Raw genomic sequence first — 16013 nt, 5'->3', positions numbered from 1 at the left:
GACAATATATATATGATCATAGATTTCAACTATGCATTGTTTATATACTGCTATTGTACATATGCATATATATATAATAGTATGTGCATCATACTAGAATACCTATATGCATATCTTTACATATGTTGATCACAGTTATTGTCAAACCAAAGCTACATGCTTTAACAATATGTGTTAAACATTCAGATTTCTTTTGTAAAAGCCAAGGCCAATTCAGCAAGAACATTGGTTGTGTTTTACATCCACCCAATGAATCCTCTAGGAAGACCAATATGGCCAAGATGAGGTGAGTAGAATGAAAATCAATGAACTACAGACTAATCCTGCATAATAAAAGGAAGAACCATTAGTAACTCAAGTAATTATGTTTTGTTTTAAAACCCGTGTCATCTTGTGGTAGTCCATTGTATAGGTCTTGTTGTCTAGTCGAGCAGTGGGTTGACACTTTAACTCCAGGATGGTCAGTGGTTGGACAGTGGTGTTGCAAGCCTAATTCTGATGGTAGGGAGAGCCTTTCTCAGTAGAGATTGTGTGGGGATATTTAAGGGTTCAGGGTTGGGAAGTTAAGCCATTGGCAATGCTTCTCCTATCCAACAGATGCCAAGACTTGCACAAAACAGAAAGATGATATGCATTCAATATCTGTTAGCAATAGGTAGTTTACTTTTTATGAATTTGCAATTTCAAGTCAAAGACATGTTAGATGGTTAATATCATTTAATAGGTTATTTTCTTTCCAGTTATTTGGTTATAGCTGTTGGTTCTCTTTCATCTAAATATGTAAGGTAGTTATGAAATTGTCTTCACGTGATTATGAAAAGTAACATATCTTTATTAGTAGAAAAGATCTCTCTTCCATTAAGTAACAGTTGGTTACAATGGCAGTTCTATTCATCATATTGTGAAATGGTAGTTGTGAAACCGTCTTCATGTGATTATGAAAAGTAATGTATCTTTATCAGTAGAAAAGATCACCCTTCCATTACGTAATAGTTGGTTATGATGGCAGTTATATTCATCATATTTGTTGAATGAATACTCCTTCAATTGTTAGTTTAGATATTTCAGTTGAACTGATTTTAACCGTTAACCTCTTTAATATGAACATGTAATATAGCTTTTACAACTGCCTTCTCGTGCTCATGAATATGAAATAGTAACTGTCTTCAATAATGTGATAGTTGTTAGATAAGGTTGGGAAAAGGGGGATGTTACAATTAATAGGTTTTCTGTGTCGTTTCCACTGGGAGTTTTTACTATTGTTTGGTTTGCACAACCTCTTTTCACCAGTGTTTTGCTTCAGCAATTTTCTGGTGTTTGGCAGCCCTTTTTTGACCTTTTTGATGGGATCTCTACTCAATGGGATTTGCATGTGTTTTCTCTGTGGCCCACATTTGACAAAGACTTTGGTGCCTTTGTTTCTTTCTGACCAACAGCAAGGCTCGCATCATTGTCTTTTTCCTAGTGCACAACCGGCTAGCAACTAGAGATTGTTGCCCCTCTCTAGATACCTACAAGGATCTTGCTTCTCTTTGTGACGGGTTCTAAGTACCTATGATGGCTCTGTAGTGATATCAACTAGGGCTTCATATGGGCTTAGAATTTTGTTCCCAATAAATTATATGTCGGATTTTTTATATTTTTTCCTTAAAATTTATTCTATGGGTTTTAACATTTTTTCCTTAAAAAAATATTCTCTAGGCTTTAATATTTTTTCCTTAAAAAACATTTTGTGGGTTTAATACTTTTTCCTTAAAAAATATTCTGTTGAGTTTTAATAATTTTTTCCTCAAAAATCATCTATTGGGTTTTACCATTTATTTCCTTAAAAAACAAAGCTTTGTATTCTTTTATCCGTGTCTCGGATTCTGCTGTCTAGTTTTTATCAATTTTTACCTCAAAAGTCATGTTTGGTTTTTTTTTTTTTTTTTTCTCCTTAAAAAATTGTTTATGGGTTTTTCATTTTCGTAGTGCTCATCTACACAAGTTCTTGGTGAATCATCTTGCAATCTATTTTGGGGCATAGTGCTCGTCTGTAAAAAAGGGTTTCAATTTATGTTGGTGTCTCTAAATGTAGGGAGTAATACCTTTGTTAGAACATCAGATTGGATGGCTTCTTGGTCATTAACATTTTGCAGATCCAGGGAGGGCCTCAGCAACAGCAGAATGTTTTGAAAAATTTGTGACCAAAAGAGAGCAGTTAGATGATGACCATTAAGGCAGGGTTTTAGGATAATAGAATGTTTTCTTTAATGGTCATCTAGTTGTCTTTAATTTGTTTAGGAAACATTCTTATTCTGTCTTTTGTTAACAATTGTTCCTTTAGAAACATTGTTTTGTTTTGTAAATCTATATAAGGAGCTTGGGTCTCCTCTATTTAACAATAATAAGACCAATTTACCATAACAGGATTACACTTGCATGATTCTTGGAGTTCCATGAGTTGATTGGGTGGTTAGACAGTTGAAATTTCCATTAATACGTCCCAATACACCATCTTATACAATTGTGCCAAGGTTGCTCAACTGTAACAGTGTTGTAGATCAAAACTCTTAAGAGCATTATTTTTCCACAATCTGTCATTGAAACTCTGTAAATAGATTTCAAAGACTGGATTTTATTGGTTTTGATTCTGAATAATATAACTTTGAATATCTACAGCTAGTGAGTTTTCTAACAAAGGGATTTTTCGCATCTTTCTGTCATGCACTTCTTCTGGATACATAGCATTCCATTTAAATTTGTATGATAATTACATAGTTTTCCAATTTGACTATTATTCAAAAACATAATCTTGAGTTTTCTTCATTCCAGTCTATCCGTCATCTACAAGGTCCAAATCTCCAGCATTTGGTATTAGAGAAAACGGTTAATGTTTGAGTTGTTCCAGCTTTGTTGGATAGCAAACCATAGCTTGTGGAGTAGTAACCCTACAGCAATTGGTTGCAGTTGGTTTATTGCAGTTCATGTATATCTAGAAAGGAAAGAAGACTTTGAAAGATTTGTGAGAAAGGAAAACAATATTAAATCTATGCCTAGGATGTCAAGATCTGAAATTGACAAATTCAGTGGTCAAAATTTTGAACTACGGAAGTTGAAGAAGGAGAATCTTATAGTAGAAAAAGATTGCTGGGTTCTGGTAACTGCTCTAAGCAAATCCTTGGGTAGTGAAGGCTAGGTAAAACTAGAAAAAAACTACGAGTACAATCCAATTATGTATGTCAAATTCTCTGCCTATGAATGTGTTTAAGAAGAAGACTGCAATTCATTATGGAAGAAGATAGGCATGTTGTATCAATATAAGAGTCTTTTAACAAGGTGGTTTTATAAATTTAAGTTATATTATTTTAAAATGAGGGATGGAGACTTGCTTATTGGTCACTTTAAAATATTTGGTAATATTTTAGGTCGATTTGCACCAAAAGGAGTCGAAATGGATGAAGAGGGCAAATGCAGTGTGTCACTTTGTTAATAAATAGGTTCATGTGAAAACATTATAATGTCTATACATAGTAATGTTGCATCAGTTACACTAGAAAATGTTATTGCCATATTGTTAAGTGGGGAGATTACAAAAAGGTTCATGAAAGGTGATTCTTCCAATTGCTTGTCAGAGGCAAATGTAAGGACAAGAAAGGTAAAAAGAATAGAGATAAGAAGTTTCATTAACACTTGTGCACATTTGACAAGAAAATATACAGTCTCTTGCACAAATAATGTTGATACTTCACTGATATTTCCATCTATAGCATTTGATTTATCAAGCATGCTTCCCTTCTGAAATATCCCTAGCAAACCAATTCACTGATCTGCTGTAATTTTATTTAAATAAATAGATTTCTCCTACAATTTTTAAGTGTTCTTACAGAGTAGACAAAAGTGCAGAAGTTTGGTGTTTGATTTTTGATATTTTCTCTTCAAAATAGATGTGTTACAATATCTACTAGTAACAGTAATATTTAAACAGCATTGTAATAATCCAAAACCACAGCACTTGAAAGCTGGGAATACCCAAACGAACCCAATAATAACTGTTACAAAAATAAAAGCAACCCAGTACCTTAGCTACAGTCAACGCCAGATATGGATAGGCGGCCAGCTCCAGGTCTGCAGCAGATCTGTTCTTATTCCAACGCCCAGGTGTGCAGAAAAGGTGGCCCAATGCTGAAGATCAGATCTGAGATGGCAGCTGCTGCTGAAGATCAGATAAGAAGGGTTGCCATTGCTGAAACTGCTTGCTTTCTGCCTGAAAATAGTACTGAAGACTTGCTGAATCACAGCTGCTTGAGGGTTATGTTCCAAACAGTTTACTCTCTCAACCTAGGGTTGGCGTCCTAGTTGGAGGAATGCTCTACCAGAGCCAAGCGCCCAAAATGGTGGGTGAATAATGTAAAAGATAATCTTTCCTTCCTTTGCTTCTCCTTATAACTCCATACTAGGCATTCGAACCCTAAAAATGACCTAATATGAATTAAGTGGAAACTTTGGGTTATAATGTTTATTTTCATTATTGGCGTCCAACATAGAGGAAAAAACATTATTTCAATCATGGTAAAAGTATCAAGCATCACCGAAGCTCCTGTAGCTAAAAATCAAATAGTAGAGGTCTGGCACTTTCCAACGGACTATCACACCCCAACACAACTGACCAACTGGAGCCAAAAATCTCCTTATTTCAACCTAGTGGCTAATAAATTAGCCTTATTTAAATATTTAATTACTAACTTAGGGAAATATTTAAATATATTTAAATATTTCCCCAAGAGCCAACTAATACCCAGATCACCATCAAAAGGTGAAACTAAACTTGCCACCACCTGTGACTGATGCCGGATATCAAGAAATAATCGACAAACTCATCCCTCAAATCTAGGGATAACCCTAAAAAGTAGGAAGACCTTCGAATCTCCCAAAATTGAAACCAGGGAACGGTCTCCTATAACCTTAATGCTGGATGATACCTCCACCTCCTAGAAAGTAGGGGCCTCCTCCTATAATTAAGGAACTCCTCTGAATCGTGCCCTCACTATCAAAAACTTCAAATCCGAACACTGTAACCCTGATTGAGCCTCTAAACACTCTTGCCAGCCTACGAGACTCCTTGATAGGCTAACTCACATATCACTGCCAGAAGGAGCTAAAAAGGGGACATGACACCTTCTAACCTCTTTCATATTATCCTTTGTATAGTTATGGAGATATAATTGCTTCTCCCTTGGAATTTATTCTTGGGCTCAGACGGCCTTCATTTCAACAGGAAGATAGATTCATGTGAGTCTGCATTCACTTCCATCTGTAGCATTTTATTTATCAAGCATGCTTCCATTCATATTATCCTCTGTACAGTTATGGAGATGCAATTGCTTCTACCTTGGAATTTATTCTTGTATTTCCTTTTTCCCCTCCTTGCAAGACCCCCGTGACTTCCTATTAGAGTTTAACTTTCCTCATTTCAATTTTAGGGTGAGGATATATGCCTATCTTTAATTTCAAGGTGGAACTACAACACTGCAACATTTTAATAGCAAAATTGTCATCTTTCAATGTAATCAGAATTCTTACTCATCTTTCAATGTGGTCAGAATTCTTACCTTCCCTATGAAGAATACAACATTATAGCAACTTTCTCATCTGACGGCTCAAGAAATTACCTTCTACAATGCCCCCTATTTTGTGCACTTGTAGGAGTTGACCTTCAGAAGGCATGGGTCATAGTAACTTGATTGAAGCTAATAAAATAAGGCGGCATATTAAATTTGTGCAAACTAAGGATTTTTTTAGATATATAGAAACTATTTAAACTAATATAATATCAGTTATTTATGTACAAGTTGAGAAAACCAACTTCACAAATCGCCAAAAACACCTGCATGCAAATAACCTGTACTGAAGAGAAACCAAAAAATGAAAAAGCAAAGCTTGGAAAATCTCAACGGGGTGAGAGCAAAATTGTATTCCGAGTTATGAAAACAAAAAGCACAAAAGTTCAACCTTAAAGGTGAACAAAACCCTAAAGGGAAAGAAAACTAAGTTTGCGAATTATAATTAACATAAAATATTAATTATATGCACCTAAGAGTAAGTTTAAGTAACTAGAGTAATAAACAATTTAATTAACTAAATCAAGATGATCTAATTAATAGGCATAACAAATAATTACTCTAACACCTCCCTTAAGCGAAGCTCAGGAGGAAGCTAACCCAGCAAAGCTATGAAAGTAGGAAAATGGGTCCTGGCAACAAGGTATGATCAAGTACCCAAAACAAGGAAATCTCTGTAAACCGGAGAAAAAGGAGAAAACCCAGTGGGAAAAACCCCTCTCCAAAAAGAGATAGAACAAACATGCTGAAAAAACATGAAGGAAGGAAGGCCTCAAGAAGACCCCCCAAGGACAACTTTCGAAACCCCAAGCATAGACCGCAGCTGAAGATAGCGAGGCGATGCAAATGACTTGGTGAAGATGTCAGCAACCTGTGCATCAGTGGAAATGTACTCCAAAGAGAGAACACCATCCTGGATTAGATGACGAATGAAATGCATATGAAGCTCAATGTGTTTAGTGCGTTGATGCTCCACCAAGTTGCGGGAAATATGAATAGCACTCTAATTATCGCACCACAGAACAATGGGACGATCAAGAGGAAAACCAAACTCAGTCATCAGCTGCCGAAGCCATAAAATCTCCTGACTAGCAAGCATCGCTACTCGATACTCAACCTCTGTAGATGAAAGTGCGTGAGCATGCTGCTTCTTGCACGACCATGTGATAGGACTAGAGCCAAGACAAAAAACAAAGCAAAAAGTAGACTTCCAATCATCAACATCACCGGCCAAATCTGAGTCAGTGTAGCCAACAATATGAGGAGTCCCTAATGTGTAATGAATGCCATACATCAATGTACCCTGAATGTATCTCAAAATACGCTTGGCAGCTTGCCAATGACTCTCATGAGGCTCATGTGAAAATCGAGAGACAAGACCCACTGCAAAGGAGAGATCAGGACGAGTGTGTGTCAGCTACAACAAGCTGCCAACCGACGGTACAATGTAGGATCCACTGAAGGTGAAGGGTAGGAGGTAGACAAGGTGACACCCGACTGAAAAGGTGTTGAAGCAAGCTTGCAATCAAGCATGTCAAAGCGGCAAAGCATGTCAAGAGCATACTTTTGTTGATAAACAAAAATGCCAATAGAGGACTGAACAATCTAGAGACCAAGAAAATAGTGTAGCAAACAAAGATCAGTCATCTCAAACTGGTCCATCAATGCTCTCTGGACAGCCGTAATCATAGAGGACAAGCTACCTGTGAGAAGAAGATCATCAACATATAGCACAAGGATCAAAACCTCAGCTTCAAGACGCTGAATGTAGACTGTACGATCAGAATGGCAGCATGTGAAGCCTATAGAAAGTAGAAAAGAGTCCATCTTCTGATACCAAGCTTGAGGGGCCTATTTGAGACCATACAATGAGCGTCGAAGTCTGCAAACCAAGGAGGAATCCTACACAAATCCCTGAGGATGCTCCATGTAAATCTCCTCAGTAAGATCACCGTGCAAGAATGCACTCTTCACATCCATTTGAAAAATTGGGCCATCCCTAAGAAGCTGCGAGGGATAATACAAGGCAAATAGAGTTCATCTTGGGCGACAAGGGCAAATGTCTCAGTTTAATCAATACCCTCAACCTGTGAAAACCCCTTCGCAACAAGATGGCCCTTACGCTTATCAATGGAACCATCAGTAACAAACTTAGTACGAGACAGCCATTTGCATCGTACTAACTTTCTTCCCTTGGGAAGAGAACAAAGATCCCAAGTATGATTCTTTATCAAAGAAGAATACTCCTCCTCCATTGCACTGTCCCACTCAAAATGTCCTGTCGCTGCTACAAATGTTCAAGGATCATCACAAATAGCATGACTAAGAAGACTAGAACCCGCAGTATGAGAACGAGTGCGATGGGAAGTGGTAGGGTCACCAGCTAGAGATCCTGTAGCCTCAACTGTAGGTCGAGCCCATTTAGGCATCTGGGGAGGATCCTGTGGCCAAGGTAAATGGGGATTACCATGATCATCATCCTCATCATCCAGAAAAGAGAGTGGAAAGGATGAGGGAGTAGTGGTAAGTGAAGTAGACTCTGCAGATAGGGTATCTACTGCAGGAAGGCGCTCATCAAACTAGACATCCCGTTGAAATAGGACCTCTCTGGAATCAAGATCAAACAACTTGTAGGCCTTAACATCCTCGCAGTAGCCAACAAAAATGAGGTGTCGGCTCTTCCACTCCATTGCTCTCCTCTGAGCATCTGGTATAAACGCCCATGCTTCACTACCAAAAACTCGGAATGAAGATACATCAAGCTTGACATGAGACCAAGCCTCCTCAGGAGTCATATTTCAAACTACCTTGTGAGGCATCTGATCCTGACTATAGTTGGCACATTTGATTGCCTCTACCCAAAAACACGAATCCATGGACCTAGACTGAATCATACAATTAGCCATCTCCCGAAGGATTCTGTTCTTTCTCTCGGCCACACCATTCTGTTGAGGGGTATAGGGCACTGAAAACTGATGCTGAAGACCATGTTCAGAGCAAAAATCCCTAAAAGCTTGGTTCACATACTCCCCCCCATTATCTATGCGTATCCGCCGGATAGAAAGACCAGACTACTTCTCAACAAATGTCTTAAAGACTCAAAATGAATCAAAGACATCAGACTTGTACTTCAAAAAGTACACCCATGTACGTCTAGAGAAGTCATCAATGAAAGTAAGCACATATCTGGTACCTGAAAATGAAGGAGTGGGAAATGACATGAGGTCACTATGAATCAACTCTAATGGTGCCAAAGCATGAGTGGCTCGTCCATGTGGAAAAGGATCCCTATGTTGTTTGCCAAGCGCATAACACTGACAAACACCATCTGTGCAGGAAATCTGGAGAAGCCCAAGAACAAGTGCCTATGTGCTCATCTGCTAAAGATATTTGTAATTGACATGGCTAAAACGCTCATGCCAAAGTCTACTTACTGAATCTGCATGTGCTACAAGACAAGAATCTATGTCATGAGAGGACTCAAATCCATCAAATCTGTAGAGGTGAGATATAGAGTCAACACTCCCAGTAGCCACAATCATCTCAAAATCAAGTAAGTCCCAAATAACCACATCATGTGGTGGGAACTCAACTGTCTTACCAGAGCTAGAGTGGCAAATCTAGTAAATGGACAATAGGTTCATCAATATGTCAAGGACAAAAAGAACATCCTAAAGAGAACCCCCAGCTAATGCAACAAAACCAGAAACCACGACTGAAAGATGTGATGAGTTTCCAACAGCACTTTGTGAAGTAGCACAAGGAGCAAGTGAGGTGACCAACTGCTAAGTGTTTGTCATATGGTGAGAGGCACCAGAATCAAGAATCCAAGTAGGCCCAAAAGTCATAGCTTGTGCAGTAAGAGCATGACCTTTCCCTACAGGGGGGATGTAAACTTAGGAGCTGAAATGTGATGTTCCTACATGGCTTCCTCTAAAGCCTCCAAACATTTCCAACACCTAAAAACGGGATGTCCATCCTTTCCACAAAAACTGTAGGTCTTAGCTGATTTCTTCTTAATCTTGGAGGTAGACTCAGTAGACTTCGAAGCAGATTTACCCTTGGAAGGGTTAGTTGGAGGTTTGGCATCAATTTTTGGTGTATCTATCTTCAGTTTGGCTTTTTGTTTTGGTTTCCCCTGAGAAGTCTGAGCAACCAATGCTTGGCTGGAAGAGCTAGAGGCATCCAACTATTGGATCTTTGCCTATTCCTGTGTCAACCGATCACAAAATGTCTCAAAAGAAGGCATCTGATGTCTGTTACCCAAGGCATCCATAGTGGAGTAGAAAGTGGAAGAAAAGATCTGATACTGTCCTCGCAACTTTACGAGTATCAAAAAAATACACTCATCATCTGTTTTGTTTTTCCCACATCCCTACAAAATTGTACACAGAGATTTGAACTTCATCAAGAAGTCTTCAATGGTGGCGAAGCTGGCTAGTGACAAAGAAGTCAACTCTGCATCAAGCTATAATGCCCGAAACTCATTCACTATGTCAAACAAGTTGTAGAACTTGGTCCAAATAGCCTGAGTGGTCAAACCATCCAAGTGAAACAATAGACTATCTAAGATGTTCAATGCAATCAATCTCATGGCCTCATCCATTTTGTTTCTATGCTGAAGAACCTCAAAAGGGCGCTACAGAATAGGTTGGTTCTCATCCAGACATGACCATAGACCTCGTGACATGAGAAGCCTAGTCATTTGTGCTTTCCAAGTGTGATAGTTGTGTGGCGTGAACCGGGTCACAGAAGGATCCGACATTGAGAGAAGAAGACAGAATTAGAAAAGTCTTATTCTGAATTAAATTACAGAAAAGAAAATGTCCCTCCCACAATAGATAATGATATCCCTCAAATACCAAAGAAAACAACTATAGAAAGCATAAAAACTGAGAAAAGAACCTGGATTTCAAATGCAAAGAAAGAAACAAAAGCCTCTACTTCAATTTCAAAATTGGGAGCTCAAACGAACTCGGAATGAAACGAAACCAGCACCATTATCTCTGTCTTTGAACCAATTTTAGGGCGCTTCTTTCGGATCGGAAAAATACCTCTGTATGCTCTAGTTATGGCCAAAAAACCAACTGCTAGTCCAAAAGAGGAGCTCACTGAAAAATTACAAACCCAAGAAAAAAATTGACAGCCATACAGGCGTCAAGAGGACGTCGCCGGAAAAAATCCAACCGCCAGATTGTTGACGTCAACAGCCGGAAAATGACGTCACCCTGCTAGAAAATGATGTCAACAGGGGGTCCCGGGGTGATGACGTCAACTAGTCGGATGATGACATCACATCGTAAAGTGCTGACATGGTAGACGGAAAACCTGACATCACCGGCCGGATTTCTACTTCAGCAGGCTAGTGGCGAACAGGCGGAGCAGCACCGGCAATGGTGGTCACCGGATGGTGTGGCGCCAGCGATGGTGGCAAGAGGGCAGCCACCGGGGTGGAAGCCACGCCGCAGTGGTGCGCCTGCTACAGCTGAGCGTGGGCCACACACGGGTGGCGCTCTGGCAACTACAGGGTGGCACCGAGGTGGCCGGTGGGCAATGCGGCCCAAAAACGCTTTTTCCTTTTTTTTTTGTTTTTTTGAAAAACGTGTCCATACTAGCCTTCCGAGGGCCAAAAAAATTTCCCAGAAGCTACTGTGACCAAAAATTTTTTTTTAAATATTTTTTGACTGTACCAGGCCTTCTGAGCACGATGGCAACGTTCGTTTAGGCTCAAAGTGCCCCGAAAAATTGCCCTTCTCCCTATTGAAGAAAAAAACCTCGAAAAAATTGGGGTTTCTGTCTCTAAATTTCGGTTTCAAGAATCTTTAAACCAAGAAGCAGCAGGGACGCTCTGATACCATGTAGAAGTTGAGAAAACCAACATCACAAATCGCCAAGAACAACTACATGCAAATAACCTGTACTGAAGAGAAACCAAAAAAGGAAAATGCAGAGCTTGAAAAATCTCAACGATGTGAGAACAAAATTGTATTCCAAGTTATGAAAACAAAAAGTAAAAAAGTTCAACCTTAAAGGTGAACAAAACCCTAAAGGGAAAGAAAACTAGGTTTGCGCATTATAATTAATATAAAATATTAATTATATGCACCTAAGAGTAAGCTTAAGTAACTAGAGTAATAAACAACTTAATTAACTAAATCAAGATGATCTAATTAATAAACGTAACAAATAATTACTCTAACAATTTATTTGAAAAAATAGTTCTATCTATATAATCTCTTAAATCAACAACAATACATTTGTTGCGCATAAAACCAAAACATAAAGTATAACTGCAGACTTATAAAAACGAGAAAAGTGATACAAATTTCAAGAATAGAACTAGGAACAAAAACCGCACTGCATTATTGGCAAAAATTTACCCCAGATATGTGGGAATGGACCATTTGTGATATGAGTAGACAGTCTCAACCAAACTTTAGAATCAGAAAAGAACCTACTGTATGTACTGTAAGCAATGGGAAAAAACACTTCAATAAAAAAAATAAGAATATATAAATTAAGTACCTGCACAGGTGGCTGGCAAATTTCAGAAGCATAAAACAGCCGTAATTTAAACTTCAGCAATCTGTAAGGTTGATCACTTGCAGTACGCACTGGAACTGCAGACAACATGAAGCAGAGCAAAATAAATTTCTCAAACCAATGAAAGCAATTATCAAATTCCAGAAAGAGAAGCATCTATTGTGTATTATGCATCATTGCACAAGTCATTATAAAACTTTCAATAACAGAAAAAAGATAAGCAAAAAGGAGTTACCATCAATTTTATCACAGACACAAAATGGGTACAAAATTTGAACACAATTCAAATTGTTCTTTCGGAAGGCTGCTTCTGCTAAGGGTGTTCGAAGCACCATCACAACTGGTGTCACTGTCTCAAGCAACATCTGTGATAACAGTGACCCACCTGTGTCCATCTTTACTGAACAAATACCCTCCAACCACTCAATTTCAGCTTATGTCATTTACAAAATATAAGAATCTGCTAAATCTTGATAGTTGCAGGTGCCACCAACACCTAAAGTTTCAATTACATGACATTATGCAAAAATGCTGCACCTGATTAATCCAAAGAGGACACAATTAATTTCATATTTCCAACCAAAACATATATAAGCACATAATATCTTCCAAAGGTGCCCCTGTATCTAAAAATCATTCTACCCTGATCAAATTCATAATGTGAAAGTACCAACAAAAACAGTTTTTTGACTATGTAAGAATAAGATAGCATAACAGGAGACCTCATATTATCATAGCTTAAGCAATTACTTGACAGTAAATAAGACTCATACTTCTCTTGCACGTGAACTCATACTCTGAAATTAATTACAGTTTGGGCATATTAAGAGCACATATTGAGAATTTATAAACATCTAGACAAAGTGCAAGAATCCACATACTTAGTAAGTGCCTAAAGATAAATAGCAGAGGTCCATAGATAAAATTCCAGAAAACTAACACCTTGATAAGCCAGCAAGGAGTTCACAACTTCACACTAACTGAGTTACAAAAAAGCAAAACCTACAATGCAGATGGTAATCACATAATGAACCAGCAATGGGATCTAATATCAACATAGCATAAATCATGCATATTACATGACATGAAAAGCAGTTATCATAAGCAGCAGACAGCACCAAAAGTCAAACAAGAAATAATTCATGGGATGAACATTTCAATCTTGATTCCAAGGCATGAGGAAAAAAGTAGGAATTATGCAACAAACAAAGTTATGCAGTTATACATTGTTCAGTGCCCCGATACACATCCTTGCACCATGCTTTGAGAGAGCTCCTAAAAAACAACATCGATAATGATGAATCCCTTTTATGCATGCTACCAAAGGTACTCAAATTGATAAGGTGCAGGCTGTGGGAGGATAATAAGGATCTCCAATAATATTAATTAGCGTGAACTCCATTGTTTTAGAATAGTGCTGTTATACATTGGTTCATGCATTTTCAGTCCAAAAAAGCCAAATTGGATATTTTCCCTGAATTAAATTAATCAAGTGCATAAGGGTTTTGACATCAATCACATCCCACAAATTAAATGCAAAACACTTAGTGAGAATCAGATAGAAGCAAAGTGCTGCACAAGGGCTCTTTCTGACAATAAAATACTTATTTTGCTTCAAAAAACGAATCGGTTTTAAACTTTTCTATAGTTTCTATCTCCAGATTTCTGACCTTGAGACACATGAGCTATAGCCGCTTAAAAATCTTCAGCAGGTGCAGCTAGAGTAAATATAGGAGTCTTTAAACTAAACTGGTCCGTGGGATGTGGAATTTCCAGTCCCCTTGCTGATTAGAAAATGCTTCTTCTAAAATTCCCACTAATTCTAATAAAAATTACCCCTTCTGCAAGAGCAACACTTGGCAGTTAAACCTTTTGATGTCTTGGCCTCTTCGGGATTTCCAATACTACATCTGCCAGATAGTTCCACGTAATCCCTCTAGCGTGTGGTAATAATTTATGCAGTGCCTATAGTTGTAATTGTTTAGTCTAGTGGTATATTTCAACTATTTGCCCTAATTAATGCGATTCCGGTTAGCACTAATTAGATATACAATTCCCCCAGCTAGGAGAACAACATACAATTCAAGTATTATGGATTGGGAATCTCGCATTTAGCAAATCATTCACATACTAAGATTTTATTCATTTCCAAAACTAATCTCATTCGTATGACCACCAGAACATTATACAGAAGTAGGGGCGAGGAGAACAACATACAATTCAAGTATTATGGATTGGGAATCTCGCATTTAGCAAATCATTCACATACTAAGATTTTATTCATTTCCAAAATTAATCTCATTCGTATGACCACCAGAACATTATACAGAAGTAGGGGCGTAGTCCCTTGCGTACAGCCCTGCCCTAAATCTTCCAAACTATGCAACAGAAAACCCAGCATTTGAAAAACGCAGAATGCCCTAATCACAACGAATTGTCTGACTGAAAGAAAAATGCCAATTCATGTACGCAAGCAAAAAAGACGAGCAGAGCAGGCAAAATCGTCAAAGTCATCAAATCCCATGTCATACTACGTGCTTTAGGTAATGACATCAGCAAAAAGAGGTCCAACAAATTTATTTCGACCCCAAAGCTTTCTTATCTCGCCTTCAATTTTATTGCTAATGATAAAGAGCAGAAGTTTTATGCTTCGAACTCAAGACTGTATAAAATTCAGTTTGAGGAAAAATCGTTCTTCTTGTAGAAAAATTAGCTCATTCGTGTGAAGTACCTGATTGAACAGGAAAACCAGCCGTTCCCTTTTGCTTCCACACAGATCTGCGCTTTTGATTCCTTTGATTTCTCCCTGCTACTTCTTCGGATTCAACCACGCAAATGCCCGTTAACTTTAGCTGACGGAAGTAACTCAGTCCCGTGAAGACAGAACTAATTGCAAATTTTATATTTAAATAATAATTAATAGACGACCACTTTTTTTTTTGATGAATAGTCATTTTCAATTAATAAAATTTACTAAGATTACAATTCACAAAAAAAGGGCCGGGGGATACAAGATCACTCCACGAATGAGTTCACACGGCCGAAGTCGGAAAAACAAGGCCTCAGCCAGAAACTATTAACTATTCATCAAAAAAAAAAAACTTTAGCCACCTCAGGCTGCCAAGACAGTACCAGCAGAGGGGGGAGGATCGTCTTTATCAAGAAATCTCCACGCATCAATGGGATTGTGGGGTGGACTGGGAACAGTCCAGCCGTCAGCAGCATCAGCAGGATCTGGAGTAGTCGCAGTCTTCGCATCCTTCTTGTCTGACCACGGAGGAGAAATTGCCAAGGCCAGCCAAGGAAACTTGCCAGAGTGCGCCCGTCCAGGGGAAGGAGTTGGGGACCAACCAGAAGCCCGCCCATGGGGGAGGAGCCAGGGACTAGCCAGAACCACCACGCGGTGGGGAAGCGGAGCGGCGCCTCCAACCGCCATGTCCACTGTTGGGAGAGCGGTGGCGGGGACCTTGGGAGCGTGGCGTGTGTGAATGGCAGGCAGAGGACTGGTGTTGGGAACGGCGACTGCAAGACGAAGAGGCATTGGCCGAGGCATCCGGAGGCACTCTGGCAATGGTGCATGGAGGATTGCCCCAATGATTTAACAATTCCTGTAAGTGCGCAACTTCCAGGGCAACTTTATTAGCTTGCACCTGTATCTGCATAATGGCATTGTTACAAATGCATGCCTTAGTGTACATTGCAATGTTAACATCCAAAAAACTGTGAGTGAATAAAACTGCATTCCTATCTTTCCATAGAGAAAACAAAATTTCCATCCTGAAGGTATGCCAAATCTGGGAGAACTTCCGAGGAATTCTGGGGGAATCACCCAGCAGGATCATGTGCTATGAAAAAGGTTCAGGCCTGAAA

At 38.8% G+C, this 16013-nt stretch overlaps 1 protein-coding gene across 1 annotated transcript in view; it reads right to left on the bottom strand.

Moving 5' to 3' along the window:
* Positions 1–15025, bottom strand: part of LOC149562982 (Tetratricopeptide repeat (TPR)-like superfamily protein) — a 231449-nt gene extending 216424 nt beyond the window's left edge. Inside the window, exons 1-3 of the mRNA XM_089826419.1 lie at positions 14875–15025; positions 12379–12680; positions 12126–12220 (exon numbers count right to left, since the gene is read on the bottom strand). Of these exons, the coding sequence (XP_089682545.1) occupies positions 12126–12220; positions 12379–12538 (255 nt within the window). The 5' untranslated portion in view covers positions 12539–12680; positions 14875–15025. The remainder of the gene's footprint in view (positions 1–12125; positions 12221–12378; positions 12681–14874) is intronic.
* Between the last annotated feature and the right edge of the window lie 988 nt (positions 15026–16013).

This window comes from Cupressus sempervirens, chromosome 4 (assembly GCF_028749045.1).
Source record: "Cupressus sempervirens isolate cs-2001-9-10 chromosome 4, ASM2874904v1, whole genome shotgun sequence".
NCBI lineage: Eukaryota > Viridiplantae > Streptophyta > Pinopsida > Cupressales > Cupressaceae > Cupressus > Cupressus sempervirens.
This window is presented reverse-complemented; position numbering and strand designations above follow the sequence as displayed.